This window comes from Takifugu flavidus, chromosome 22 (genome assembly GCF_003711565.1).
Source record: "Takifugu flavidus isolate HTHZ2018 chromosome 22, ASM371156v2, whole genome shotgun sequence".
In the NCBI taxonomy this organism is placed as follows: domain Eukaryota; kingdom Metazoa; phylum Chordata; class Actinopteri; order Tetraodontiformes; family Tetraodontidae; genus Takifugu; species Takifugu flavidus.
This window is the reverse complement of record NC_079541.1, coordinates 1,290,703-1,318,585: the sequence shown is the minus strand read 5'-3', so window position 1 is coordinate 1,318,585 and position 27,883 is coordinate 1,290,703. Positions and strand designations below refer to the sequence as shown.

Here is a 27,883-nt window from a genome sequence, read left to right as displayed (position 1 = left end):
GGGGGGGGGACGCTACGCTAGGAACCACAACAAGTCAGGGAGACTCCAGACAAGCTTCCATACTGCAGATCGGCTCATTTTGGCCGACAGATCCGACCTCGTCTCAAACTTTTGCTGAAGGTAAACAGACTTCGATCCGGCAAAAACCAGGCGGCAACAGGAAGTTTGTGTCCTTTTAAGTGACAAACGTCGGCTAATAAATGCTGGAAAGTAACATTTCTGCTACTTAGGAAAGGCGGGATAAGGAAAACTGTATGTGCTCAGGCCCAGCTGTACAAACTCCGGGGCTTTCAGCGCACACAAACGACAGAGGACCCCGAACACTGCAGGTCTGTCCTCGTCACTGCCTGTTTACTTTACCTCCTTTCACTCTCTCACACTGAGGCCTTGTCTTTGGGACGCACCTCCACGCAGACCTGTCCCAACCCCCCTCTCGGCGGCAGGATCAGCACGTGACGGCTTTTTTTTTTTTTTTTTTTAAATTGCGTTTTTTAAAAAAAACAATTTTATTGTGGGTCGTTCGGCCATGGTAGCCACGCTGGCATATCTGGGCGGAAGGTTACAGATGAGCAGGAAGCGAAAGCCTGGCGTCGGGGAAAGCTAGTTGCAAACCTGTAATCACATTTTTAAGTTTGTGTTTTCAGTCCATCATCTTCTTCCTCCCGACACCCCCCCCCCCCCCACTTCGCCAGCGCTTCCTCGGAGGTGGGTGCAGATGAATGGGAAGGCCGTTCGCGGCTCCTCTCCGGCTATAAAATCCCTTCTTCTCCCCCCTCACGTTTTCCGCCTTTGAAGTGGAATTACTATACAATTGGGCACGGCGGGTGTGCAGGTTACTCCGGCTACTTCATTTAAAGTTTGGCAGCGCCGTCACGCCGGCGGAGACCTGGAGGACGCTGCTCGAGAGCGTGGAGCGATGAAGAGGATTAAAAAGAAAGATGAGGGTTTATTAAGGCGACAAATTGGCAGGCAGGTCCAGGTCGTAATTAGAGAATATTAGCATAATTTTAGCCCAATAATAGCCATTAAAAAAAAGGAATATACAAACAATTGACACAAATAGGCGCATTTTAAAAGGCGTCACTTTAATTCCACAATATTCAAAGAGGGCTTTTTCAAAACAAAAAACAAAAAAAACATCGTTATTTATTTAAACTGTCAATGGAAAAATACCAAAGTCCACGTTCCCTCGCAGGATGCGCACGGTGAGAGCACTAAGCTGAGATTAAAGCACCACTTCCTCTCAGCTTTTTGATGATTAGCGGCTTCTCGGCTAAGTCCCTCTTCATATCGCATATGTCCACCGCCGCTAAGTCACTAATCGGACAGCGACGGTCGTCCATTAAGGGGCCGAATAATCGCCATCAGCGGTGGTTAACGGCCTTTTGGCCCCCCTTTACTATGATCAACGCGTCCATTTCATGTTGGCGTGTCACCAGCGCTTTTAGCCGCCCGCATGCAAGTGTTTAAACACACACAGCGGGCTTACAAACACGCAATGAAATATCTCAAAAACCACTAACAGCAAATGAAACCAACTGAGTGAAAGATTCATTTCAGTTCCTTTGGGGGGGGTTAAAGACAAAGCGGCCATTGCAGAAATGTCACAGGCGATCGCTCGCTCGCTCGACACACACACACACACACACACACACACACACACAGCTTCCGCACCGTGTGTGTCTGGCTGCTAACGCTATCGCGGTGCTAACTGCGCTTGTTAACTCCTCTGCTCAGAACGAGCTTTCGGGGAGCGTGGGAGCCTCCTCTAGAGAATTCCACAGGAGAGCGTGCACGCTTCAGCATATAAATGTGTGCTTGAGTATGTGTGCGTTTAGCCTCTTCAACCCATTATTTCAATCACCAGACACACACACACACACACACACACACACACACACACACACCACACACACACACACACACAGGCTAATTCTGTGAAGCCGTCTCTGGTCCAACTGACATTTCGGGGTGCGTTTTATTGCCTTTTTTATTTGCCACCTCGCGCCTGCTAAGACCCGGCTGCCTGTCACTCAAGTGGAACTCTGCTTGTGTGGATCTTTGAAATTCCTCTCAGAGGCGACTGGAGGGGAGCGTCAAAATAGTTGAGCGGAATGCGCCTTTCAGATAAGGCGCCCGGGGGCATTTTGCCACCAAGGAGCCCGGCGCAACATTTACGTCCCCGTGACACCTCAGGTGGGAATTTAAACAAATGTTTCCCTCCGTGTCAGACTATCACTTGCTTTGCTGCCCCCCCCCCCCCCAGCACCCTGCACCTGGTCCTTCGCCGTCTCTATCTCGCTGTCACACACTCCTGGACTTATTTTAACGTTAAGGCCCCCCCATTCTCTCCCTTTCCCTTTCTTCCTGCCCCTCTTCCCCCCCTCACCCAGTGTTGTCTTACTTACTGTTCCCCCTTAACACAATCAGCTGTTTGTAAGAATGTCCCTCCCTCCCTCCCTCCCCCTTCCATCCCTGAGCAGACACTTAAGGATATTGCCTAATATCTATTTATAGGCTGAACGGTGGGACGGGGGGGCAGCAGTGGAGAGGGGGATGAGGATTAACCTGAAGTCAATGAAGCCCCTTCCTCAAACGGCGGCGCAGCAAAGTGGCACCTATTTTTATCCGTCTGGTATTCCCACACAGATGAAGTGTCCAATCACATGCTGCTCACCGTCTACTTCCAAAGTTAGCATCAGGGAATCTGAATGTTCTGCTCCGCACCGTCCAGCTAAAATGCTTCGCAAATACACGAAGGAGACTTTTTTTTTGCTTTCCCCCAACAGTGTGTGTGAAGCGGCTTCTGTCTGCGTATGCTCGCACAGGCACACCCTTACACACACACACACACACACACACACACAACACACACACACACACACACACACCACACACACACACACACACCACACACACACACACACACACACAGGCTAATTCTGTGAAGCCGTCTCTGGTCCAACTGACATTTCGGGGTGCGTTTTATTGCCTTTTTTATTTGCCACCTCGCGCCTGCTAAGACCCGGCTGCCTGTCACTCAAGTGGAACTCTGCTTGTGTGGATCTTTGAAATTCCTCTCAGAGGCGACTGGAGGGGAGCGTCAAAATAGTTGAGCGGAATGCGCCTTTCAGATAAGGCGCCCGGGGGCATTTTGCCACCAAGGAGCCCGGCGCAACATTTACGTCCCCGTGACACCTCAGGTGGGAATTTAAACAAATGTTTCCCTCCGTGTCAGACTATCACTTGCTTTGCTGCCCCCCCCCCCCCCAGCACCCTGCACCTGGTCCTTCGCCGTCTCTATCTCGCTGTCACACACTCCTGGACTTATTTTAACGTTAAGGCCCCCCCATTCTCTCCCTTTCCCTTTCTTCCTGCCCCTCTTCCCCCCCTCACCCAGTGTTGTCTTACTTACTGTTCCCCCTTAACACAATCAGCTGTTTGTAAGAATGTCCCTCCCTCCCTCCCTCCCCCTTCCATCCCTGAGCAGACACTTAAGGATATTGCCTAATATCTATTTATAGGCTGAACGGTGGGACGGGGGGGCAGCAGTGGAGAGGGGGATGAGGATTAACCTGAAGTCAATGAAGCCCCTTCCTCAAACGGCGGCGCAGCAAAGTGGCACCTATTTTTATCCGTCTGGTATTCCCACACAGATGAAGTGTCCAATCACATGCTGCTCACCGTCTACTTCCAAAGTTAGCATCAGGGAATCTGAATGTTCTGCTCCGCACCGTCCAGCTAAAATGCTTCGCAAATACACGAAGGAGACTTTTTTTTTGCTTTCCCCCAACAGTGTGTGTGAAGCGGCTTCTGTCTGCGTATGCTCGCACAGGCACACCCTTACACACACACACACAACACACACACACACACACACACACAACACACACACACACACACACACACACACACACCACACACACACACACAACACACACACACACACACACACACACACACACACACACACACACACACACACCACACACACACACACACACACACACACAAAGCATCCTCTGTGAGGTGCACTAATTTGGCGGGCGACGGCCCGGACCGTGTTTCCTGTCCAGCTTAACCACAAAAGGCAAAAGCACAACCTAATGTCATTGCTGTTAATCACACTCACACACACACACACACACACGCACACACACACTCACATACACACACACAGAAGAGACAGTCATGCTTTGTGTATTTGTGTTTGAGTATTTAGGGGGCTAACTCATATGGCCTCTGGGACCTCTCTCTCTCTCTGTCTGTCTGCCTCTCTCGACCATCCATCCACCCAAAGAATAACTGAAGTCACCAGCGCGGCATCGCTCCACATACTTTCCTGGCCTCTTTTTTTCTCCCCACCACTTTCTTCTCCTCTTTTAAGCCTTATTTATGTCTTTACACTGAGTCACCAGACGTGATCGTCGCTGACATTTAGCAGGAATGATAAAGGTCAAAGAGAGACGGAGGAAAAACAAAAATGCTCCATTCCTCCATCCATTTATCTATCCATCTATCCATCCATCCTAAATGATTTCAGTAAAATCCATCTATAACTGAGTAAAAGTGAGGACTTCATCGTGAAAATATTAGAAATATATACATTTTTGAGTAAAGTAATACAATAAATTGTGATTCTGCCTTTTTACAAGCTTGATTTTAATTACATTTAAATGACGGCGGCTTTCCGAGGAAAAACTAGAGCTTTTTCCGGGAAAATATTCAAAAGAAAAAGCTATTTTATTCACCTTCGGACTTCCAAAAACGGACCACGAGCGCAGAAGCACTTTGACAGTGTGGTAGCAGCATTTTTGAGGAGGACCTGAAGAACGGTTCTCCTGACCCCGTCTTCTCCAGGTCAGGCTGGTGGGAACGTTCCGAGAGCCGTGACAGAAAAGGGGGGAGAGGTGGAAGCGAAAGAGACGGAGTGAGAGAGGAAAAGAGCATCCGGTGGATGGCGGCCCCGCTCCCCTGGAGAGGGGAGACGCTGCATAATGTTTATTGAGCGAGGGACGGTGTTTTTCCATTGTTGTGCCAGGACACTATTTGTGCTGCATTTGTTAAGCAATCCATAAAGGAGTCAGAGCATTTGTCTCGCTGTCAGCGACTTGGCCTGGCCCAGCAAAACACACACACACACACACACACACACACACACACACACACACACACACTCGCATAAATGACAGCAAAAAAAATACTCTCTCTCCGTCTCACACACACACTCTCCCAGCTGGCCTCTTTCTTTCCTTCCACACACTCTCACCTCAGCCCAAATGGTATCCTTCTCTTTCCCTGTGACCCCCCCACCCACCCCCCACCACATCCCTCTCTTCTCCTCCTTTTTTCTCTCTCATTACCTGGACACACAGAGGTCTCATTGTGGCTCTATGGGAGGGAGCGCCGAGCCTCTAACACTGTCTGCTATTGTAGGTTATAAAAATGGTAAACAGCGCGCGCGCGCACGCGTGCGTGCGTGCGTGTGTGTGTGTGATTAATGTAAGACAAGCTCATGGACTGATGGATGGTGGAGGAGGTGTATGAAGTGGTAAAAAAGATGAAAAACAGGAAGATGGAGTCAGGAGAGTTGAATCATCCACAGACGTACGTGCGCACGCCTGCGCGCCACTGAGGTTCTCCTGTGTTATTGACGGCCCTGTGGCCCCTGCCCTCTGACCTCCTGTCATCCGACCAGACCCCGGTTATCCTGGGGCGCTCCTCCTCTCCTCTCATCCCTCCTTCTCTCTCTTTCCGATCAATAACCATCGATAAAGCAAATCCTCCACTTTCCCTTTCTTCTGTTGGCTGTCGCCGAGGGTCAGGTGACCACACTGAGGTGGGAGGTCGTGGTTGGAAAAAAAAAAAAGTGGGTGAGGAGGGAGCTGGGGAGGAAGTGGGGGGAGACAGCGGTGGGGGGGCTTTAGCATTCTCCTCTGGCATTTTTCTGTCTGTCGTTCTTTCTTCCTTTTTTTCCCCTGCGCTCTCACTCCATGGATGGAGACACGGTTATCAAGGCTCTCCGGGGACAGACAATATGGCCCAGACAATGGCCCCCAGTCCGAGGGGGGGGGCCGGGGAGGGAGGGGAGGGGTGGGACAGGGCCACAGGGGAAGAGGGGGCAGAACGGCGCATTAGTTTACAGAGCACGGACACTCTACTCAATTACTCCACTCTTTCTCTCCCTTCTCACACACACACACACACACACACACACAGACACACACACACACTCTCGCCGTTGCCTCACACACAAAACTTTAATGTCACCCTTGTAAAGGAAGCAGGAAAACACCGGAGCAGCATCACCGAGAGCGCACGTACGGAGATCTCATTTCACCCCAAAGTTGGTCCACGAAGCAGAGTTTCCACTCACGCGCGTTTTAACATGTTTTAGAGTCAGTTATTATGAAGCAGTAAAATCCCAAAAACTGACAAGTTAAACCTCTGATTTAATTGAAATAAGAATTTTTATTGTAACCGCGGTTATAACGTTTCAGGCTGAAGTAACTCATGTCACACACACACACACACACACACACACACCAATAAACTCAGGGGACAAATGCAGGGGTGTGAAAATCCTCCCCTGCCCCCCCACCTAATCCCAGTCACTCGCACTTCCCTGTGACCCCACATCTTCTTCTTCTACTCCATCTTCTGTCCATCGGCGGAGGAATGTGTCAGTTTGACTCCATCACTCCTCTACCGGTCTCACCGCTCGATCACCCCCCCTCCGTCCCCCCTCCGCTTCTCCTCTGTTTAAGTTGATTTTGGCGTTTGACTCTCTGTTTGTGCGAACAGATGAGGCCGTGTTAGCATAGGCGTCCGTTATTTTCGGCTTCAAATGGAAATTTGCACACATGGCGGAGCGCTTAAAGAGGGAAAAAGGCGGTCGCGAACATTTAAGCTGATGAAAAATAATAAAAACACACCAAGGTTATTAAGCAAAGACGAATTCAACCCCCCCCCCATCCCAACTCACAATCAACAAGTAATCCGGTCATTCCTCACCTCTAAACTCGGTAATATTCCCGTTCACCTCTGGTTTAAAAACTCTGACAAACTCTTCATCGTCAGCCTCAGAAGCATCGACGCGTTGAAGAGGAAGAGAAGGAAGTCAGTCAAAGAGGAGGACGTGTGAGGAGATGATGAAGCGGACACTTACAGAGACGCCGAAGTGGAGCGCATCGCAACCGCCAGGACCGGAGCGCACACACACGCCTGCACACACACACACACACTCACACTTTCTGCTCCGCTGAGAGACGACCGCTTCGCACACCCACGAAACAACACCGAAGCGAGATACCCTTCTCATGCTAACACACGCACACACTCACACGCATGAACACACACATGGTCACAGTGATGGAGTGCATTACTGGAAAGCAGGAGTTTTAAGCGCTCCTCTCCTAAGTCATTGTAATCCCTGCATTTATCTCCATACATTCTGCTTTTCTGTGTAATCCTTTAAATTTTTAATTCCTCCTCGCCGTTGTTATCTCGCCCCCCCACCCCTGCGCGACCACTTTGCCGGATTGAACGGTTTATTAAAAACACATTTTTTGCCACATCTAAATGTGTTTTTAATTCAACGAGGCTCCTGAAATCCCCCCTCCACCCCGCCGCGACCCCAGTTTATCTCGGAACAAAAGATTAGTTTCATCGGGCAAAACAGAGAGCTACTTTAATGCAATAAAAGTCAAGCAGGCGGCGGCAGAGAGAGGCGAGTGTGTGTGTGAGTATTAAAATACTGGGTATTATAACACAATCTGTCAGTTAGAGCATTAAGCATCAAACAGCTATTATAGTGCAGGCAGAAAGCAGCATTGACAGTGTTGGTACAGGGCAAGGTTAGAGGGCTGACACCCCGAAATGAAGCAGGCCTGCACAAACATCAGAGCAGTCAGATTAATATTAGCATAAAAAAAACACACAACAACACGCAAAGTGACAATAGGATTACCCAGGGTTTGCATGTGTTGAATTTGGATTAAGACTGCAACTATAAGTACGTTTTCTGAGACGAGGGTGGCGGAGCGTGTAAACATTTCCAACCAGCGTAGAGAAAAAAAAGCTTTGCGTTGGTAGACTCTTATTTTTTTTGACGTTTTAGTCTTAAAAATAAGAAAAAGTACTTCAATGTGTGAGGCTGTGAAGGACAAAACAGTCTTACTGTATTAATAGCTGATAAAGCAGAAGTAAATAAAGTTGTGGTGAGTAGTGATGAGATGGTGAGGACTTTGAAACATGCACACACACACACACACACACACACACACACACACACACACACACACCCACGCATGCACACATACACACACACAACGGTTTAAGTTTATCTGTGGAAGTTTGGATGGGAATCAACAACTTCATTCAGGCAGTCGGAGACATGGGAGATTCTGCTCTGCTATTGCTGGGCTGCGCGCAAAAACACACACACACACACACACACACACACAAACACATCACACACACATCTACACACACTCACACACAGTCCGTTCTATCCAAACTTTGCATGCAGTTCCGTCACAAAAAGAAAATAAGTCAATCAGCAACTCTCCTTAACATCCTTCTCGCTCTCCCTCACACACACACACACACAAACACACTCTCTCTCTCTCTTCTGCCAAAAACTCCGTCAAATTGCCAAGACAATTCACATGCTTCTCACACACACACACACAACACACACACAGAGAACGACTCGTCCTCACACCCGTGCCTTTTCCACTTTAAACATCCCCTCCTGGTCTCTGTCCCGCACCGTCCCGTCCTCCGTCTCTTGTCATCCGTGTGTGAATGTGTGCGCTGAGAGAGAAAGTGTCACATACCTGTTACACTCCTGAGGTAGCTCAGGCTCAGTGAGCATGCTGGAGTAAGTGTCCGTCTCTCTCGACAACAACAACATAAAACAGTCCCACAGTGCTCAGATGAACAAGGTTAGTCTCCCAAAACAAGACGGGATAGCAGTGATCCTTCAACCTCTCTCACACACTGCTGATTCTCTCTCTCTTTCTCTCTCTCTCACTGTTTTCCTGTCTGTCTCTCTACTCACACACTTTCAGCCTAACACCCTCCCTCGCCGCCTGTGTCCCTCCTCTTCTCCCTCCCTCCCTGTAAGCTGTGAGATCTGGGCTCAGCTCTTAAAGGGCCAGCCTCTCTCGCCCCGCGCGTGTGTGTCTATGTTGTGTCTATGTTGTGTGTGTGTGTGCCCGCGTTTGTGTAAAGGGGAGGGGCCATTTGACCACAGGGCTCATCACTCCATGAGCGCAAATGCACATCAGTGCTGCCCCCTCCTCAAGTCCGTCTCTCTCTATCACACACACACATACACACACACACACACACACACACACACACACACACACACACAGCAGTTCACACAGACAGTTCACACAGACACACTGATAAGTCTAATTAAAGCACTTGTGTAATTATAAGAAAAGGAACTGCCAAAGAAAATGCGAACCACATGTAAAACAGGGTGGACAAAGATCACCACATCTGCGGCGCCGTGTGAGCGAGAGGAACGTGTAACTGGCGGAGTTGCGGCGCTGCAGACGCTGCGTCGCAGCGCGGAGAGACAAAGGACAAAACCGTCCTCGCAGGTTGGGACTTTAGCAATCAGCAGCGCTAATTACCCCCAAATGTGTCCCAATTGCCCGGACGCTGCGGACGTAGCGTTTGAGGCCGCCAGGATGAGGAATTCCTCACAAAACGCAACCAATTCGGCACAAAAGTGCCTGAATCCAAACCTGGAATAACCGGCAGCAGCATCCGAACCGCTGATGACCCCTGATAATAACCCCCCCGCCGTGTGCTGGGATGGAGTTCAAAGTTAGTTTAGACAGTGTGAGGCGAGTACGCTGCACTCAGATGAACCCTCTATTACAATACTGATGTTTCATAACGGACATTCAAACCCGGTTATCTCATATTTTAAGTGTTCCAGCGCGCCGAAGCTTGTGACAAATGCAGTAATTCTATTACAAATGAGGCAGGTAATGACAGCGCTTATTAAATCACGGCCGAGCTCAAACGCAACGCCGGGCAGCCCGATGCATCGCAGCGGCCGGTGGTCGGCAGCGTTCTCAGGCCGGACAAAGACGGAAGCGCTTTTTCACTCCGTGTTCCGGACGCCGCGAGCTGTGTTGCTTAACCTGAGGGGTCTCGGGAGCAGAAAAAAAGTCATTTTTTATAATTGGATGTGTGTTTTAAGAAGGTTTTTGAATGGTAATAAGCCCAAATCTGCAGAACAAGACCACAGATGAGCCCCGAAGGCAAAGCTTTGGGCCATCAAATACTTTCTATACCTGCTTTGTCGTGATGCGGAGGGAACCAGACACTTGGATCGGTGACATGGAGCAGTTTGCTTCAAGGAAAGCAGCTGAACACCTTCAGAACATATGCTGACGCACACACGCCTGGACGAGCACACGCTGCAGCTCACAATAACTGGCTGGAACCTTTACGAATCACCACCATCTATTGTGCTCTCAGGTGAGCGTGTGTGTGTGTGTGTGTGTGTGTGTGTGTGTGCTGCATGCTGCTTTCAGCCCTTAGTGCCGTCACTCACTATTAGGGGTGTGTGGTCTACATGTCACACATAAGGCCAATCCAGCTATTGTTTGGAGAGCGCGGAGGAAAGCAGAGCTGACAGACTGCCACTTCTGTGATACTTTAACACACACGCACACACACACACATGCAGGAAACAATCTCTATCTCAGCCTCTCTCTCTCACACACACACACACACACACACAGAGTACAGCAGCACACTGGGTCCTTGGGAGTCTGAGCATGTTTGTGATGAATCTAATGAAGGGAGGACATAAAATAAGAACATTTAAGTGACCCCTCCTTTATGAGGGCGCCCACAACGATCACATGCAGCACAACATTTGCTGCTTTCTGCAAATTAATGCGGAAATATTCAAATCTAAATCGCTCTGATTCATTGTTCATTGTCTGCTTCCATCATGGGGATTTCTTTCCTTTTTCCCCCCTCCAAACGCAACAAGTAGCAGAAGTGAATCTGTCATTATCCTGGGAAATCAACTTGGACTGACATCATGGGACATCCTAATGTTATTTGTGAGGAAAAACTCTGTCTCTCTGACATGCTGCAGCAGAGCTAAACTCAAACCAAATCATTGATTCTGATCAGAAAAGCTTAATAATTATGACCACATGGAAAATTGAGTCTCACTTGCTCAGAAATCTGACTTTATGCTGAAAATATTTCTCACATTCCAGAATTTGATTCTAATGTTGGTCATAAAATCCTAAAATAAGTTCTGCTTGCTGTCAAACATCAGACACTTTCACCCTCCTTGGGGTTGTTATCTTATGGGGCTCTCATTTTGGATTTTTCCATCACATCAAAGGGTCCTGAGGGGCCACAGCCTCATTTTATGACAGTAACCATCCTACAGAGCAGCTTTTCACCTGTTCACCCTCTGTAACGCAGGGAATCGAACCAGCATGAGCCTCGAGCCCCTCAAAATAAATGCTGCGTATTTGCTTTCCAAAATGCAGGTATTCTCTCCTTTAAGCTTGGTATATGTGAAGGAGCCCGAGTACATGTTCCGTCCACGTGCTCTCTATAAGAAAGCAATACGAATATGTCAGTGCCAACAACAATCAGTAGCATTAGCTTTCAATTTACCTAATCTAATTCATGGTCAAATGGACAGAATAGACTGGCAGGGCCAAATCTAATCACATTCCACAACAAATTGAGCTGCGATTGGAAACGGCATCTCTCCTTGACCCCGTAAGCAGCTGCAAAACCAATGATAACCTCATTTGTGCATTACAGAAACTTAATTTCGCCATTATGCGGCTGACGCGGCAGTCACCGAGTGGCGCTGACCTGGGCACGCCCTTCCATCTGAGAGCCGCGGCGGAGGGGATGGCGAGGAGCCGCGTGTTCTCCTGTGTCGTGTCGTGAGCAGATGCTATTGTCGCCCGCACAATGAAAATGGCCAACGCATGTCCTTGGGACTTTTCTGTGGACTTCGATGACTTGTGACACCACAATGGATCCATCGGTCGATGTGGGCGATGAGGCAAAAGCACAACAATAAAGGTATGAAGTGCCCTTCATCCGTCGCTCAAGGCTCTTCTGCCTCAGATCCCGTTCGGAAAACAGAAGATTTAAATTAAAAGATAGAATAAGCGAGTGACCGAGGCTCTTAAGCAAGTCATCCACCTATAAAACTGTGTGTGAATGAGCAAGGCCGCCGCGGAGTGTTGGAGAGAAAGAACAAGAAAATCTGAGGAGACTAAAACAATAGAGGCTTGTTAAGTAATTCGCAGGTTCATAATCTTAGCTGTGTTTTTAGAACGACAGAGGGGGAGGTATCACAGAGCAGCTTGCACAAGGACAAAACACACAGAGACACAAGCACTCCAGAAATATTGTTTCCATGCATACGCAGCAAAAACACAACAGTAGTCAAGACAAGTGGGAAACACACACACACACACACACACACACACACACAGAGAAAGGTCCATTACAATACGTCAGGACCCTGACAGCTGTGGGCCATTAGGGGCCGACCATGAGCGGGGGCAACCAGAGACTGGCAGTAAACAACCCCAAAAGCAAGAAGCGACACCCACAACCTGCACATTTCCCCCAGCGGAGGCAGGACACACACTCTGGATGAGGACCCGAGGGTTTGACGGAAGAGCGAGATCGGAGACGACAAAGTTTGACGTTAAAAAGCAGGCCGACGGCTCATGGAGCCGACTGACTGAAGGGGCTTCAAATCCGGCTGAAAACAAATGCAGGATGTGCTGCGGCATCTAGCATAAACAGATCTTATTACGATCTAATAGGATCAACAATTTGGGATCTAAGAATACGACTCGCTGCTGGAACGCCTGCTTCCCTTTCCAGCCAGAGCTCATCTCAGTATCTGCAGCATCTCCTCCTCTCTTTCTGCCGCTGCCGCGCTCAAGAGAGCGGAGGCCGGTGTGGAGAGGTGCGAGCCCCTGTGAAGTGGCGTTATCGTGGGGCGACACGTGCACGCCGAGGACCCCGTCTGAAGTCTGAGTGGCAGGCGGCAGAAGCCATTAAGATAGAGCCGCTATCTCGTGCTGCCAGAGAACTCTTAGTGCAGACAGGGGTTCAGGCCACCTTCACACACACAGAGACACACACACACACACACACACACACCTCTCCTGCACTCACACGTGGGCGTGTTGTCTTACAAGGAACTCCTTCCTCCACTTCCGTCTCTACGCTGTGGTTGCGGACACACAACAGCAATGTTATAAATCAAACAAGGAAAAGAGATGGAGTTAAAGCGGAAGCTGCTCCGGTTGCAGCCGATCCTCTTCAGAAAGGGAGCGTCATGTTTTAGCTACAGCAGATATGAGCTCTGCATGAGGGATCCAGTGGATCCGGCTTCATCCAGTTCACTGCTCAGGTAACTGCTTGTGACGAGCTGTTACCTAAAAACCGACTGTTTAAAATAATACACTGAACACGATGGCATATGAATGAGTGTGTGTGTGTGTGTGGGGGGGGGTAACTGATTGCATCAAGACACTGCGAGAGGAAAGCAGCAGTCGTTGACTTCCTGTGATTCTAACAGAAGCAGCAGGTGATAAGAATCTTGAAGGGTGGGGGTGGGGTGTGAGGTTTGGACCGATCTAATACCACAGATGATTGGGTTGTCTGAGTGCTGGTGTGGTTTTAATAGTTTTGCCTACTGCAGGATGCCTCGGGAGGCCGTTTCCTCTGAGCGTCGGCGTCCCAGCGTCTCTGAGGGTGTCCAACTGGCCAGGACATCTCAAAAGGTGTCCTCATTGCAACATGTTGGTAGTGTGGTTTTGGCGGCTGTTCCAGCAGCAATTAGAGGAAATGTTGACATCACATCCAGTTAGCACACTGTGTTAGCTTAAAGTGAAAGAGCGCCCTTGATCACAAACTTTTAGCTCTGGATTCTGATGTGTCACACATGTGACTCTTAAATGGAGCCACGTGTCCGCACATCTCTGCTGACAGCACATTTCCAAGAAGTCACCCAAAAATCCAAATTCAAGCCGAAACAAATTTGTGTCACAATGTCTTGAGTTACCGTATAAAAGTTATTTTATTACTATTTTATAAGTCATTATTTTATTACTATTTTAAGACAGTGAGGTTGACCTTTTACTCCCCTCCCTGCTGATCTTTTCAATGAATTCATAAAGGGGTTAGTTTATCAGGTTAGTCACATTTGACCTGGACCTGTCTGTCGATGCTAAAGAGAGGGGCTGAAGATCACGTCTCTTTTCACAGGTTTCACGGCAGCACGAAACTGTTGACCGATCCAAGTCAAAAATTCAAGCATAACCGCACCTAAAAGAACTCTCAGATCCTTCAAATTGTTCCAACAGCTGGAAACTCAAAAGCGAGTCTGCTCGTTGAGACAAGCGTCTCGTCTCACATGACGGACTTTTTATCTGGACGGCCCAGTCTGAAGCATTCCCGCTGTGCTCGCCCGGCTAGCGCCATGCTAACATTCGATGCAGAGGTTAGACTGTAAACAAAGCTGTTTTCTTCTCAGACAATGGCTGCGTGGAACATTAATTAACGATCTATGCTTTCAGAGAAAAAAATTTAACTCAATCCTAATTAACTGGCGTTTTTTCCTCCCTCCTCGTCTCCTTGAAAACATCGAGTCGGTTAATTACGTTGAGAGAAAATAGACTTGTTTCTGGTGTCACTTATTTATTCCTAATCTTTAGTGCTGGGAGAGAGCGAGTGGCTGCAGAGGACAATGCAAGAAGTGAATGAAAGAGAGTCTGTGTCAGAGCCGGGTTAATGAAAGACCAGCCTGGGAAGATAAATAAAAAGTGAATGATTGACTGCGAACGACGACAGATCCAGACGTTTGAAACCACATATGAGCACAAACAAACACAGTCCTGCACAAAACAAATAAAAAGTGAAGACAATGGTGTGTCTCCCCGACAGGAGAGGATTTCCTTGAACTCTTAATCTCCCTTTACCAACCAGCAGCGTAGAAGAGTTGACAGACTAAAATCAATCAGGGGTGGAGGGCATCTGCTGGTCGGGTGTTCGCGAGCGGTGGCTGAGTATCAAGGCTTTTCATGCTCCACCAGGCACCCACCTGTGTATCCATATGAGACTACAGCAAACATGACAGGCGAGCGTGTTTCAGACGCACTCCAGCATGTTCAGGGATCTTCTCATTATACATGTCAATCATTGGCTGAGCCTCAGCTGGTTTTAGGGAGAAGTTCAACGCACTTTTTGTGTTTTCCTCCGTGCTCTCCTGTCCTTGATTAGACGCATTAACGGTGGCGATGCCCCGGACGCCCGCGAGGGGCGCAACTGACATCCTTGAGAGGGAAGAGCGGAGCATGGTGATCATCAGAGTGATGCTAACATGATTACCGATGGGTGACAAACGAAGGCCGTTGTTTCAAGGGTCTTAACGATCGGCACTGAGAACCGAGAAAAACATCTCAAACTCTTCTCTAAAACGCTCCTTCACAGCTTAAATCGGCTGATAAGATCAAACGTCAACTACAAACGATGACTGAATATTTGCAGCTGGAAGTGAAGTGAGTCCACAGGGAAAGCGCACGTGTGGAAGCGTCGACAGCCAGGGACCAAAAGTGCAGTTTGTCTGCTGGTGTCAGGACTAAGTGGACTTCTTAGGAACAGATTATCGCCGTCCTTCATCCTCAGGAGATGATGTTCAAGCTCCAGCTTTTCATCTCTATCTTCTATCGCGCTCTCCCCACTTCTTGTTTCTTCTCTCTCAAAGCTGTCAAGATGTTGCCTCCACTGGTCTCGGGCTGAATGGGGGGATTTGGCGCCGCTCCTACAGCCTCACTCGCGCGCATGTTTATGCACCAAATCTCTGCACTTTGTGAATCTCCACTGTCAAGACACAAGCTCAACCTTGGATTGATGCGCGCTGGCAGCCCCCCTTGTACTTGCTCTGAGGGAGGGGGGGGAGGAAGAGAAAGGGAGCGGGCGAGCGAGGGAGCGCGCAGGAGTGAAGAGGAAACCATATTCTGATTTTCTACACAGGCTTTGTGGTCCTGGAAGGCTGTTTCTGTGTGTTTTTAAGTCCATTGCAAAAACAAGAGGAAAGGAGCTTGTGCTATCCACAGCCTGGGGGCTATGCTGAGCCTATATATTTAAGCCCCCTCTGTTCCACGCTTAACAATAACGCCCACTAGTTTTAATTTAATTCTGGCATTTTTTTGGACTAAATAATCCACTTTCATTTTCTATGTCGCAGCTGGTGAAATAAATCTAATCTTATCTCATAAGAAGGCTGGGTGTGAGGTTCCGATTCTTTGGAGTTCTTCAGTCATCCTCTTTCATCGTCAAGGCCGTGCGCGTTGGAAAAACAATGGCTGCACAAGTGTGTGTCTGCGCGCGAAGAAGAGTTGTTTGTTTTTGCAGAATTGTCGCACAAGTGCGACGGCACATCTTTGCGAGGCGTCTGATGGCGGGAGGGAAATTGGTAAATTGAGATAAGGAATATAAAGCTACTAATGAAGTCGCGAAAATGAAAAGAACTAAGTGGAAAAAGGGGCTTGCCTGAGGTTTAAGGCTACTAGCCAGCTGGCCTGTGGCCACTCCACATGTGGCGAGCTTCCGAAACATCTTACAAGCCAGTTAAGCAGCATGCAGCGCACGCCCACACACCCTCATTACCAAGCCACGAGCCGCCACCTTCCCATGGAAGTCCTTTACATCACATTTCAATGCGTGCTCAGCTCAGATGTCCATTTGCGCGGCCGTAGTTTGACCAGGGACCAGGAAACTACCGCCGGACGACTCCGAGCGCCGCCGCAGTGGGCCGATTATGTGTAGCGGTAATCGTGACACGGGAGACGCGAGCAGGAAACGTCGGTCTGATCCACCACAAAGGTTGCAGTATCTTCAATGCCTCTGATTAGATCTCTGGAGAAACGCGCTCTTTCATAACTTCTCTAAGTAAATCCACCATTGATGGGGGGGGTCTAACGTGGGGGCAGGTAATGAACATGTTTAGCCACGCCCACCTTCCTCTCGTAAAGGTAGAGGAATCAATCAAGAGTACAAAGTGACCCCCTGATTTCAGCCTTTTTCTCACCTTTTCTCAACAGTGGCGTGAAGCTCCGCCTTCTTTCAGGGTTCTCATAAGAGCTGGTGCCAAAAACGTTCCTCTCTTGTTTATTTCAAGTGAAAATCACATGTGTTCTGGAGCAGTCGGAACAATAATGGCGCCCATTGTTCAGGTTTGGTTTCACACCACAGACATCTGCAACAGAGCTTCGCGGGGAAACACGAGACCCCTCCGTTCAGATGATCTGCTTGTTTAGTCTGCACCAGCGGTCCGAGAAGAACTCAATTAAAGAAGGCCAAATTTCAAACCTTCTGGGCAGGAGGTGCAGGTCCATGCGGGGCTCTGTGTAGACTGCACACACTTTCAAAATGAAAGCCAAAGCTTTTCTTTCTTTTTTACCTTTTGTGATCCTTTATTTGTTCAATAAAAGAGGTATTTCTAAATGTGTGGGCATTCCAAACCCCGACTGCTGACGTCTGACGCTCTCATATGCACGAGCACGAGTTCTGCTGGTTAATTCTTAGTTTGGGTCACAAATCTTCAGCGCTCTGCTTTTATTATGGGTCTGTTGATGCAACCTCCGTCACCGCCGCCATGACCGCAGAGACCCCCCTCTCCTCACTGTGGGAACACACTGGCACGCAGATGGTTAAGCCCACCCTTGTGACAAGTGGGAAGAGTGGGAGATAAGTGGGGGTGGTGAGGGTGGGTTGCTGCAGATGGCACAGAGGGCATCGCCAATCATGCACAAACACACACACATATACGTATAGAAGAAAAAAGGGGAGTTAAATGTAAAGAGGCGTCCCGGGGCCGATCTAAGGGGGTGGACGTCTGCGTAGACGAGTACGGTGGGTGAGATCTGCAGGCCAGGGTTTACAGCGCATACGTGCAATTCCTGGCACGGATGTAGCGTTCCATACAAAGCCCTGGCACCTCTGCCCACGCTGTGCCACACAGCGAGGCATGGCGAGGCCTGCCAGAGGGGCCTGGCAGCACGGAACTCCTCGTCCTGACTTTGACGACATCTCACATCTTCTCATTGAAATATTCTAAACATACAAACTTCCATGAACCACCTCATAAGTGTACCGATATCTTTTCATTCTTACCTTTGTTAACCCCACAATATGGAGTGTCTGTGTGTCTGAAAACGCACTAACTTTGACCCAAACACACACAAACACCCCCCCACACACACACACCGGTACCCCCTCTCATTAAGAAGACCCTACCCCATGTCTCTAATGGTTAAGCCTTTGATATGCAATGACGACTAATTCCCTTCTGTGTTCCATTCTCAGCAGACAGCACAGTCATTAGACAGCGGACACCGACACACACACACACACACACACACACACACACACACACACACACACACACACTCACAACACATGTCGGAGCAGGAATCTAATCACTTAACCCGTCCAGAGGTTCTGATTCTCATCTGCCTTCACCTTACTTTATGAACCGTCTACCCGGGGACTTGCTCCTCTCACTTGTGATGTAAATAGAACAATATTTACATAAAAAGATTTGAATTTATCAGTAAAAAACACACTCTTCTTGATGTGGAATGCTCTTTAAGGCAATAAGGTGAAGCCTAATTTGCTGGTTGCACTGTTTGTCTGGTATTCATAAGTTATTCTGACATCAATCTCTGGCTGTAATTAGGCAGAAAAACATTCAAGCGCACCTACTTTAAAAGTGCGGACCAGCGGGGCGCACAACCACCGAGCTTTTTTTGGACCATAAACTGATGCTGGGACTTATTTCTGTAACTTTTACATTGTAAAATCTGTCAATGTATGTGTGGAGTGCCCTGATCACCCCCTGGTGGAAGGCTGCAGTATCAGAATAAGCCCCTCCCCTCTATGTTATTTCAAATACAGCCCAAGTCGACATCCTTGACCCGTGCTCACACACACACACGACTCCTGTGCTGTGATCCCTCTGTTAGCGTCCTCAGCTCATTCTGGAGCTAATGACTTGGCAGTGTTGCTTCTGCTGACCGCAGCTTTGTCGGAACATTTAACAAACCTGCGCTCTATAAAAGGCCTCTGTCTGCTGGTGACGGTTTCATGCAAGTGCGTGACGCTGCCTCTGACGTCCGGGCAACAAGTAAGCATTGATCGAGCGCTACAGAGATAAGTCGCATTAGCTGCACAAACGTGTGGATTTGATAAAGACACAAACCCGCAAATCAGCGCACTGTGTTTTTAAAGCTAACAGGGTGATTGCTAAACAGAGAGTCAAAGGAAGCACCACCGCCGTGGACACGGAAGGGCTCGGTTTGACACCAACAACAGACCTGGAATTGCGGCTGTGTAAGTGTGACGTTAGCAACAGTTGCCACAGTGACGGGTAAAGCCAGCTGCATCAGGCAGCGGGCTAGAAAACGAGTCTACAGTCGCCCGCTGAACGCCGCTCTGTGGAGGGAAGGACAGCACGGAGCGGGCCAACATGCGGCTTTGTACTGGTAGGAGGCGGGGCCAGAGGAAAGGTAAGTCTTTTACTGCAACCTGATTGGCTGCCCTCAGCGTCACTCATCAGGCCACATGAGTGACTCATATTCGTTCTTATAAAAATGTATCACTCCGCCAAAGGGAAGACGAAAATTCCCCCAAATAAATCTCTGCTCTGTTTGCCAAAACTGGAACATTTTCTCAATCCTAAACGGAGCTCGTGGCAAAGTTTCGTCAGTTAGAAAAACGTTTGTATAGAACAAAGACTTTTTGTCTCGTCTTTCATGGTGGGCGATACAAATAACGTTGACTGTTGTTGAACGAGACACCTGACGCTCAAGCTGAGATGATGCAGAGCTGCAACGAGAACAAAAGAGACTTGTGGAACAAACAGAGAATATTTATCATACTGGGTGCTGACCATCTCTGCAAACTTCGCTGAATGATAACGGAACCTTTGCAAAACGACCCAGCAATCTGTCTAAACACGTGAACTAAATTCCTTCCAGCAAATGTGAAGTTTGTCTCCTGAGAATGGAGGATGGAACGGACCACAAACTTTCAACTACTCTTGCTCATCATCGTCCTGTCATAACATTATTAGGAGAAAACAGCACTTGCACCAACCAGAACGAGGCTTTGGAGCCCAACGTGTGCGGAGGACTATTGTCCGTCACACAGGGGTGATTAGCACTTTAGCCCGTGTGTTCGCCGTCACGTTCACGTGCATGTGTTTGCTTGCCCTTGTCGCTTTTTTCCCCTGCGTGCGTATTCACAACACCGGGCTGCAGTTAAGTGAGTGAATGCATTAAAAGGGTTGTTGGGGAGCCCGGCTCGCTCGTTGCCCGCGATAATGAGGATGTTTTCTGTCTCCAGTTCAATCGGCGCTCCCGGCTCTCCGAGCAGATGCACGGCACGTAGCAGATGTGTGCTGTTGGAGTGACATCTGAAAGTAAAACTCTAGAGCCTTTTTTTTTTTTTTTTAACGACATTGTGCGCTGCTGTTTAGATGCCCGCGATTTCCTGGCGCCGAGCGGCGGCGGCGACTGCAACTCGGCGGGCAAGAAAAGGCGCGAAAGAGAAAGCGGAGAGAAAAAGGAAAAGGCAAGGAGAAAAAAGGGAGGAAATCTTTGGCAGGGCCCTCGTCTTTGAAGTGATTTGGAGAGAGATGACATGTAAAATTAGAGAGTAGCGTTGCGCCCTCTCCACTTTGACTACACATTAAACACAACAGGGAGGAATTTCTCCCCACCAAGATAAATGACGCGCGGGGCACGCCGCGGTCCCTAAACGACACAGATTACCTTGTCTATGCGCTTTCAGAATCTGTACGGATTTTGGGCTGTTTGATTAAAGTTTGGTTGCTTTTTTCCCTCTCAGACACAGGTATGGAGAAACTTTCCAACCATCTAGGTCCAACTTTTCAAAAGACCGACGAGGAGACGAGAAAAAAAAAGAAAGAAAAATCAATGGACTCTCAGCCAAAAACAGGTTCTTGGCCGCAAACACTTAACAGATAAAACGCGTATAAAGCATTTGTGGGGTACAAAAGCAGAAATAGCCCAGAGCTTTCTACCAGGGAACATGTTTCATTGTAGCAACAGCGTTTCTTTGGATCCTAATCACAGCGCGTGCAGCTGCCGCGTTAGATGTCATGTCTGTTCACTTTCGTGCTACGTGGCACCATACCATCCATCCAAGTACAAAACAACTATTCTGATAGCAAAGGCGCTGTAAGATTGGTCAAGTCAGCAACGCAGCATTAATTACTCCAAGACAAGACTGGAAACGGGCAGATTGCATGAAAACAGAAGAAGATGAATAACGTGTGAGCGCGTGGAGGTTCCCCGTAAGCATCTGGAGCCATGGAAGTGGGCTCGACGATGAAGAAGATACGTGTGATATTCGGACCCGTCGACGAGTTTGGGGAGTTTTCTCTCCGGGTGAAGGACCCGATCTTGCTCACGCGCTGAGCTAAATCGGGCTTTGTGTAGGTGACGGGGCCGCAGATCTTCCAGCAGACTCCATGAACGCGAGAGCAGCCTTCATTCACACACACTTATTTGCACCTCGGAGACCGAGGCATTGTGTGAACATATATGGTGTGAGGCCGATCTAGAGGGAGTTTCATTGTGGTGCCCACGGGAACAGATGTCGCTGGCACTTCCTCAATACTTTCTCTCATCCTCTCTCCATCTCCTCAACTGTTCTGTCCCTCCTTCTTTTTAGCTTCGACCAGATGGAGAGATGCTCCTTTCCAAACCTTTTTGGTTCTACGCTCTGAGTCATGTGATCCAGCCTGTTATCTCATCCTCCTCTGTTCCCTTTCTCTCTCTCTCTCTCTCCATCCAAAGGCACCCATGCTCCCTCATTCCCAGTGTCCCCCCCCCCCCGACAAAGGCAGACAAAGGCCTTTCTTTTCTCCCTGGCCTGCCTGCACTCTGTGTGTTTGTACTGTACCAAACCAGGCTCCCTCTCTCATTGTATTCCTTCCTTCTTTCTGCAATAGAAGGTGTCTAGGGGCCCCGGGGCCCCTGCCTCAGGCTTGCGAGGGAGGGCCTCAGCGGTGAGAGAGAGTATATTATTTCATTTAGAGCTTTGGTGCTCGGCAGGGATTGGGGAGTAGAACCTTTGGAGCTCTGTGTGTGACAAGGACACAACCTCCCCTCAACCTGGGAACTCTATCCACAAATGGCAGCGCTTTCATCTGATACAGGGGGTGTGTGAGAGCGCTCAGTCATCGGCGCTGGCTGCCTCGCTCAGGCCGCTAAGCTTTTTAGTCAGGGCCCACTGAATGTGGGGAAAGGTGGCAAGAATGATGGCTGGGAGGGACGGAGGAGGAGGTAAAGTGACTGGGTTGGCGGGGGTGAGCGGGGGGAAGGTGGGCGGGGGGAAGTAGGGGGTACCCAAGCCCTGGTAAAACAGAATTGGGCATTGTCGCCAAGCGGAGGAGAGCTAGCCCATTCTGTTGATCTGAGCAGGATCCCGGAGAAAACAAAACTGCATTGTTCCCCGCAGATGGAAGCCAGTGTCTCCTGGGTAACAGCATTAATCTCCCCTTTTCTCCTGCTTCCTCTCTTGTCGGGGCCATAATCGGTGGGCTCCTTTCAGCAGCCGAGCCAGACTCAAAGCCCGGGCTCCTAACTAGCCTCCTAATTAGCTGCAATTACAATGAAGACAACATGATGAGATAATAGAAATTTGCAAAATAATGACATACCACGGGAAAATATTCCTCCTCCCCAAGCACCGTTTTTTTCCCCCTCGGGGAGAGGCACAATGGGAGAGATGGGGCTTTTCTGGAAAAAACGCAGAGCTCGGGAAAAAATGGTGGCGCATTATGTAGCATTGAACCCTATTGTCTGGCTCCTGGTTGCTTCAATCAACAGGCCATTGTCTGGCTGCTTAAATCAAAATGACTCAAATACGAGCCCGGTAATGATGCCCCTCTCGTACTGAACAGAGAGACATGCTGAGGGGGAGAGGAGGAGAAACAAAAGGGAAACCGACGAGAAGAAAGGAACACATCATGAGAAACGCCATGAAAGGTACCGAGCAATACAAGAGGTTAGGGAAAGGCCCCGGCGACTGATACCCCGGCGTCTGGCGGAGCAGCTGTTTTCATCTGGGTGCTGTTAGATCGGAGCTGCCGTAGCTGCTCTGAGAGAACACAACATTTACCAAATCAAACAAGCAGCCCGGTTAGAGAGGGGGAGGCAGGTTGAGCGAGCGAGGGAGGAGGGAGGGAGGGAGGGAGGGAGGGAGGAGATAGAGGTAGACAGCAGGTGGTAGTCATGCACAAAGCAACATTTTTAGCAGCCCTGATGGGCGACGGGGGACCGAGAGCTACCTTTGCCATGCTAGCGATTAGAGAAGAATGCGTGTTTGCTAAGATATTAACAAAGGCGAGAGTTCCGTACCTGCCTGCTTGATCGCCGTAACGTCTGTGATAACGAATCGCCGGCGTTCTTCTGGGATTTCTCAACAGGAGATTTCCATACAAACCTTCTGCCTTTTGCACTTATTTATGTGCATCCCATCAGCCGATTGATCCAACCCACAGCTCATCAGCTAATCAGATCGGAGGACCCTTTCGACCATCTATCAATCACAGCGGCCCGACCGTCCAACCACGGACGCCGCTCTTCCAGGAAGGAAGAAAGATGAACAACAAAGGCCGTCTAATAAAAATATGAATGCTCGGATGGATTCTGGGGTGGGGTCAGTGATTGTTCAATCCTCCTAACGCGTCACACTTAAATGATCTGCTTTGGTTCTTTTTTGGTTCTTTTTAAAGCTGCTTTGAAACTGATGTCAGCAGTTTCTTACCTGAGCGGCGTCACCGTGATCGTGTTCATCTCAGGATCGTCTGCTGGAATCTTGGCCTTGAACAAACACACAAGCGCACTGACATTAACACGGTTTCCTCCATATCAGCTTGAATTTAAAGTGCTAACTTTAACGGAGGTTTCCATTTCATACTGATCACACGTTAAACGATTCACCCATTAAAGAACACGTAACGTTGTACGTTCCAGGAATACTGGTGCAACTCTGACAGGTGAGCAACCTCGGCCCAGGCCCACCGAGTAATCAACATCACCGGGAAAGTTGATAAGCTCATCAACATTCGCCGTTGTACAGTTGCCTTTTGTTGAGACCGTCTAATCAGCTTAATTAGCATCTCTGATTCGTATGGCAGCGACGAGCGAGCAGATATCGGCGGGCGTGGCGGCGGCTGCGAGGCTTCCCTTACTCTGTCGGCCCCACTGGGTGAAAAACACACACGTGCTCACGCTCGTTTGCTGAAAACGCCGCGCACACGCCTTCTCATTCACGACGGCGAAAGAAACATTCGGCAAAAATGACAACGCACACGCGCGCTGGGGGGTACATAATCAGGAGCTCGTAGCGGATCCGGCGGGTCCCAGAGCTCCCAGAGCGCTGCGCACACAAACCGCACGGCACCTGCACACACACGAGGTGGGGGGCCGTCAGGGACATTTAAGGGCTTCGTGGGTGATTCGGGGTGAAATTAGGGTCAAAGTTAATCGCCGCGCCGAGTGCAAAAGCATCCCGTTGACAAGGGGAAGGGGTTCCCAGGTTGGAGCTCATCTTTGAGCGGCATCCTCTCTTTACTGCGTCATAATGCAGAAGCAGAGTTGGGCTTTATGGTTCTGCAGTTAATATCAAAATACTTCCCACTGAAAGAGGAGAATCTAAAAACCCCCGAGTGATCTGAGAATCACCTGAGATGATGTTAAAATGGGGTCACAGGTTAAAACAGGTTCAAACCAAAGCTAAATGTTACAGCAGAAACTCTAATTCCATTTTACTGGAGACATCCGCAGTCAAAGGCTTTTAAAGCTGTGCCTATATAATATGCAGACCCATACTGAGCACGTTCACGGTGCACTAATGTGACTGGTTGCTATGCATTCCCTCTTTAGTGTCTCTATATCACTTCCAGCTACTCTTCGATGACCAGCGGCACCAGGAAGCACCACAGACAGACTTAGCAAGAATAAATAATAAATGGCAAACGGGAGCGCCGACCGGGGCTGCTGAGATCTGCGCCACGGCGACGCGTCTCGCGTGTGTCAGGACCACCGCCACCGGCGTGATGACGACGCAGAAGCTAACGGTGCAGAGCAGCACAGTTGGAGGAATATTGACACAAAAGCCCACAAACACCTGTAGTTCCCAGATGAGTGCATTGTAGGGGGTTACATGTGGCAATAATAGAGGCTTTATTACAGTCCCCTGGGTGTAATAACATTGAGGGCTGAACGATTTCCTTCAATCTGAAATACTTGTCTACCTGCTGTCTCATGGAGGATGATGGCTGCTGTGCGTGCGTGTGTGTTCTGGCTTGACTGCAATAATTAATGCTGCGCAGATGAGCCCCCTCGGAGCTCCCTAATTAGACATTAGCATGGAGATGTAATTACCTGAGAGGTTTCAACACATTTTGCTTAACTACACTCTCTCCTGCATGCAGGGCGACCACCGTGCACTCCCGATTCCCGCCACGCGTGCTCTCCATGCACGTGCATACATTTACAGTGTGAGGACCATATTGATTTAATCTGGGGGGAAACATGAAGAAACAAGCTTGATCTTTACTCCTCCACTGCTGCTTCCTCTCATATCGCAGCTCATCATCCTTTTTTTGGCGCAGCTCTCTTGCGTTCAGCCTTTTTCTCGTCTGGATTGTGAGTGCATTAGGCCTCGGTGCGGCGCGAACACAGGTTCGATGTGTGATCGATATCCGCCACTCTACAAGTGTGGGGGGAAAAAGACTCCTCTCTGTTCTCCAGCTCCCAAAAGCCTACCTTCCTCTTGGAGAAGAAAAAGAGTGCGCAGTTCTGTGAAACTGTTTTGCCAGCATTGTCATGGCAACCGTCTCAGCCAACCTTGACACTGCATTGTCTGGGATCCCGACATTAGATTAATAACAAAATCTTTGCTTCAAACATACTCACAATTACAAAAACCTCTGCAAATACAGATACACAAAATAAACTTTTTGCCGATGGAAAATAAAAGAGAGAGTTTTAATATTTCTAACACCGCATTGGGTTTTTTTTTTTGTTCTGCAATGCGATGTGTGTCACTCGTCTGGTCATGTGGAATAAACGTGTGTCGTGAGGGATTAGAGGGCAGAGTGTCGGCTCAGCTGCTGAGAGTCAGCGAGCTCTGGAGGAGTCAGGTGTAGAACCGGACAGTTGCCAAGTGCCAAACAACAAAAAACAGCATCCTTTGGCACTTTGGGCCGACATCATGGCAGCACGCTAGTTGGCTTATAAAGAACGATACATGTGGGATCTAGTGGGAACAGAGCGAAGACAACAAACCCAACGCCATCGTTAGATACGCACGCTCCGTCATCGGCGTGCACACGGAGACATGCGCAGGGCTCATGCACTACAATATGCCATCTTTTGTGATGAAAACAGGCTGTTAGGAAGAGCCCAGGGGAGACTGTCAATACAATCTGGAGCACAACAGATTGTGAGAACCCCGTGAACTCCGATACAGTCTGCAACACACCTTTCAAAGCGCCAGGAAGAAATCCATGTGCCACTGCGAGCGTTGTCTGTAGATGGTTCTGTTCTGTTTCCAATATGGATCCACAGCATTAGAATGTCTGACAGATAGATAAAGGGAGGGAAGGACAGACAAAAAGCATTTGTATGCATGTATGCTGCGGGACTAGAGATGGACGGCCAGCCGGTTTCCACCAGTCTCAGCTGGTAACTGGTTTTGTAAGAGTTCCACACAATAACCAAAAACCACATTTGTACAATTGTCATTAAACCTTCAAACTGATATTTGTACCTCTCAGAACACCCCCATTCAACTTACATTTTGGTCACTGCTTGTTGCTATAGAAAAGACCGGGCGCACAGGCAGCCCGAAGCACTAAAACGCTACTATTTTCACCATTATGCTCCATTCTCCACTATTGTATGTCAGATATTTTCCTTTGCAGGCCGCCCACAGCGCACCCATCTCAGCCTCTGCTCCGATAAATCTGCCTGCTGGGGGCTGGGACAAGGTTAATGAGCGCAGTGGTTGAAGCAGCAAAATCAAAACAATGAGCTGAAAGATGCTAAATGGCTGTCGGGAGGGAGGGGGTGGGGCGGATCCTCCTTCGATTTAAGCTACCGTTAAGGTACTGCAGAGATGGTCTCAGCACAAGCTCAACTACAGGAAATGGCGATTTAAATATAAATCCCATTCACTTTCCGGCTGAGAATGCGTGTTTGCTGTTGGAGATCGCCTGTGTTCGACTCGACGCCTGCTAATGGTGACTTTACAACAGTTGCCTTTTTCTCCATCCTATTCCTCCCAGTTGAAAATTAACTGAATAAAAAAAGTTGCGATTCCGCCGCGCAGAAGTTAAAAATCCCAGTGGCTGCAGTGCGGCGGCTAAGAAAGAGCGCTAATGGAATCATGAAGCAGCTTATCATGTGAATGAGAACAATAATGAGGAGACAAAGCAGACGCAAATCCATTGTAAGAGAGGTGGAATTATGTCGGCTCAGTGGATTATAAAAGGCCTTGATCCAGTGGGAGCTTCTGTTGTAACACCCAGCCGTGCACACAAATACATAAATCCACACACATGCCCGTTCAGGGCAGCAAGTCAGGAACGCTAGCGCCACACATACGCACATGCATAGACGCTGCGCACGCACAGAAACAGGCACAGGACCACAAACGGCAAACCTTGATATCTACTCACGCTGCCAGATAATTGAATTAATTCAGCCGAGGAGCAACTTCACAGATTAGCGAC

At 48.9% G+C, this 27,883-nt stretch overlaps 1 protein-coding gene across 14 annotated transcripts in view; it reads right to left on the bottom strand.

Annotated features, from left to right (window-relative positions):
• sox5 (SRY-box transcription factor 5) overlaps positions 1–27,883 on the bottom strand; it is a 150,257-nt gene that overhangs the window by 57,414 nt on the left and 64,960 nt on the right. For 11 of the 14 annotated variants that reach the window (XM_057022608.1, XM_057022609.1, XM_057022617.1 and 8 more), the window contains exon 1: positions 8,841–9,083. In XM_057022608.1, the coding sequence (XP_056878588.1) occupies positions 8,841–8,917 (77 nt within the window). In that variant the 5' untranslated portion in view covers positions 8,918–9,083. Of the gene's footprint in view, positions 1–4,751; positions 5,275–7,014; positions 7,488–8,840; positions 9,084–23,907; positions 23,964–27,883 lie in introns of those variants that run through there. The other 3 variants (XM_057022612.1, XM_057022613.1, XM_057022615.1) reach the window with 3 other exon arrangements.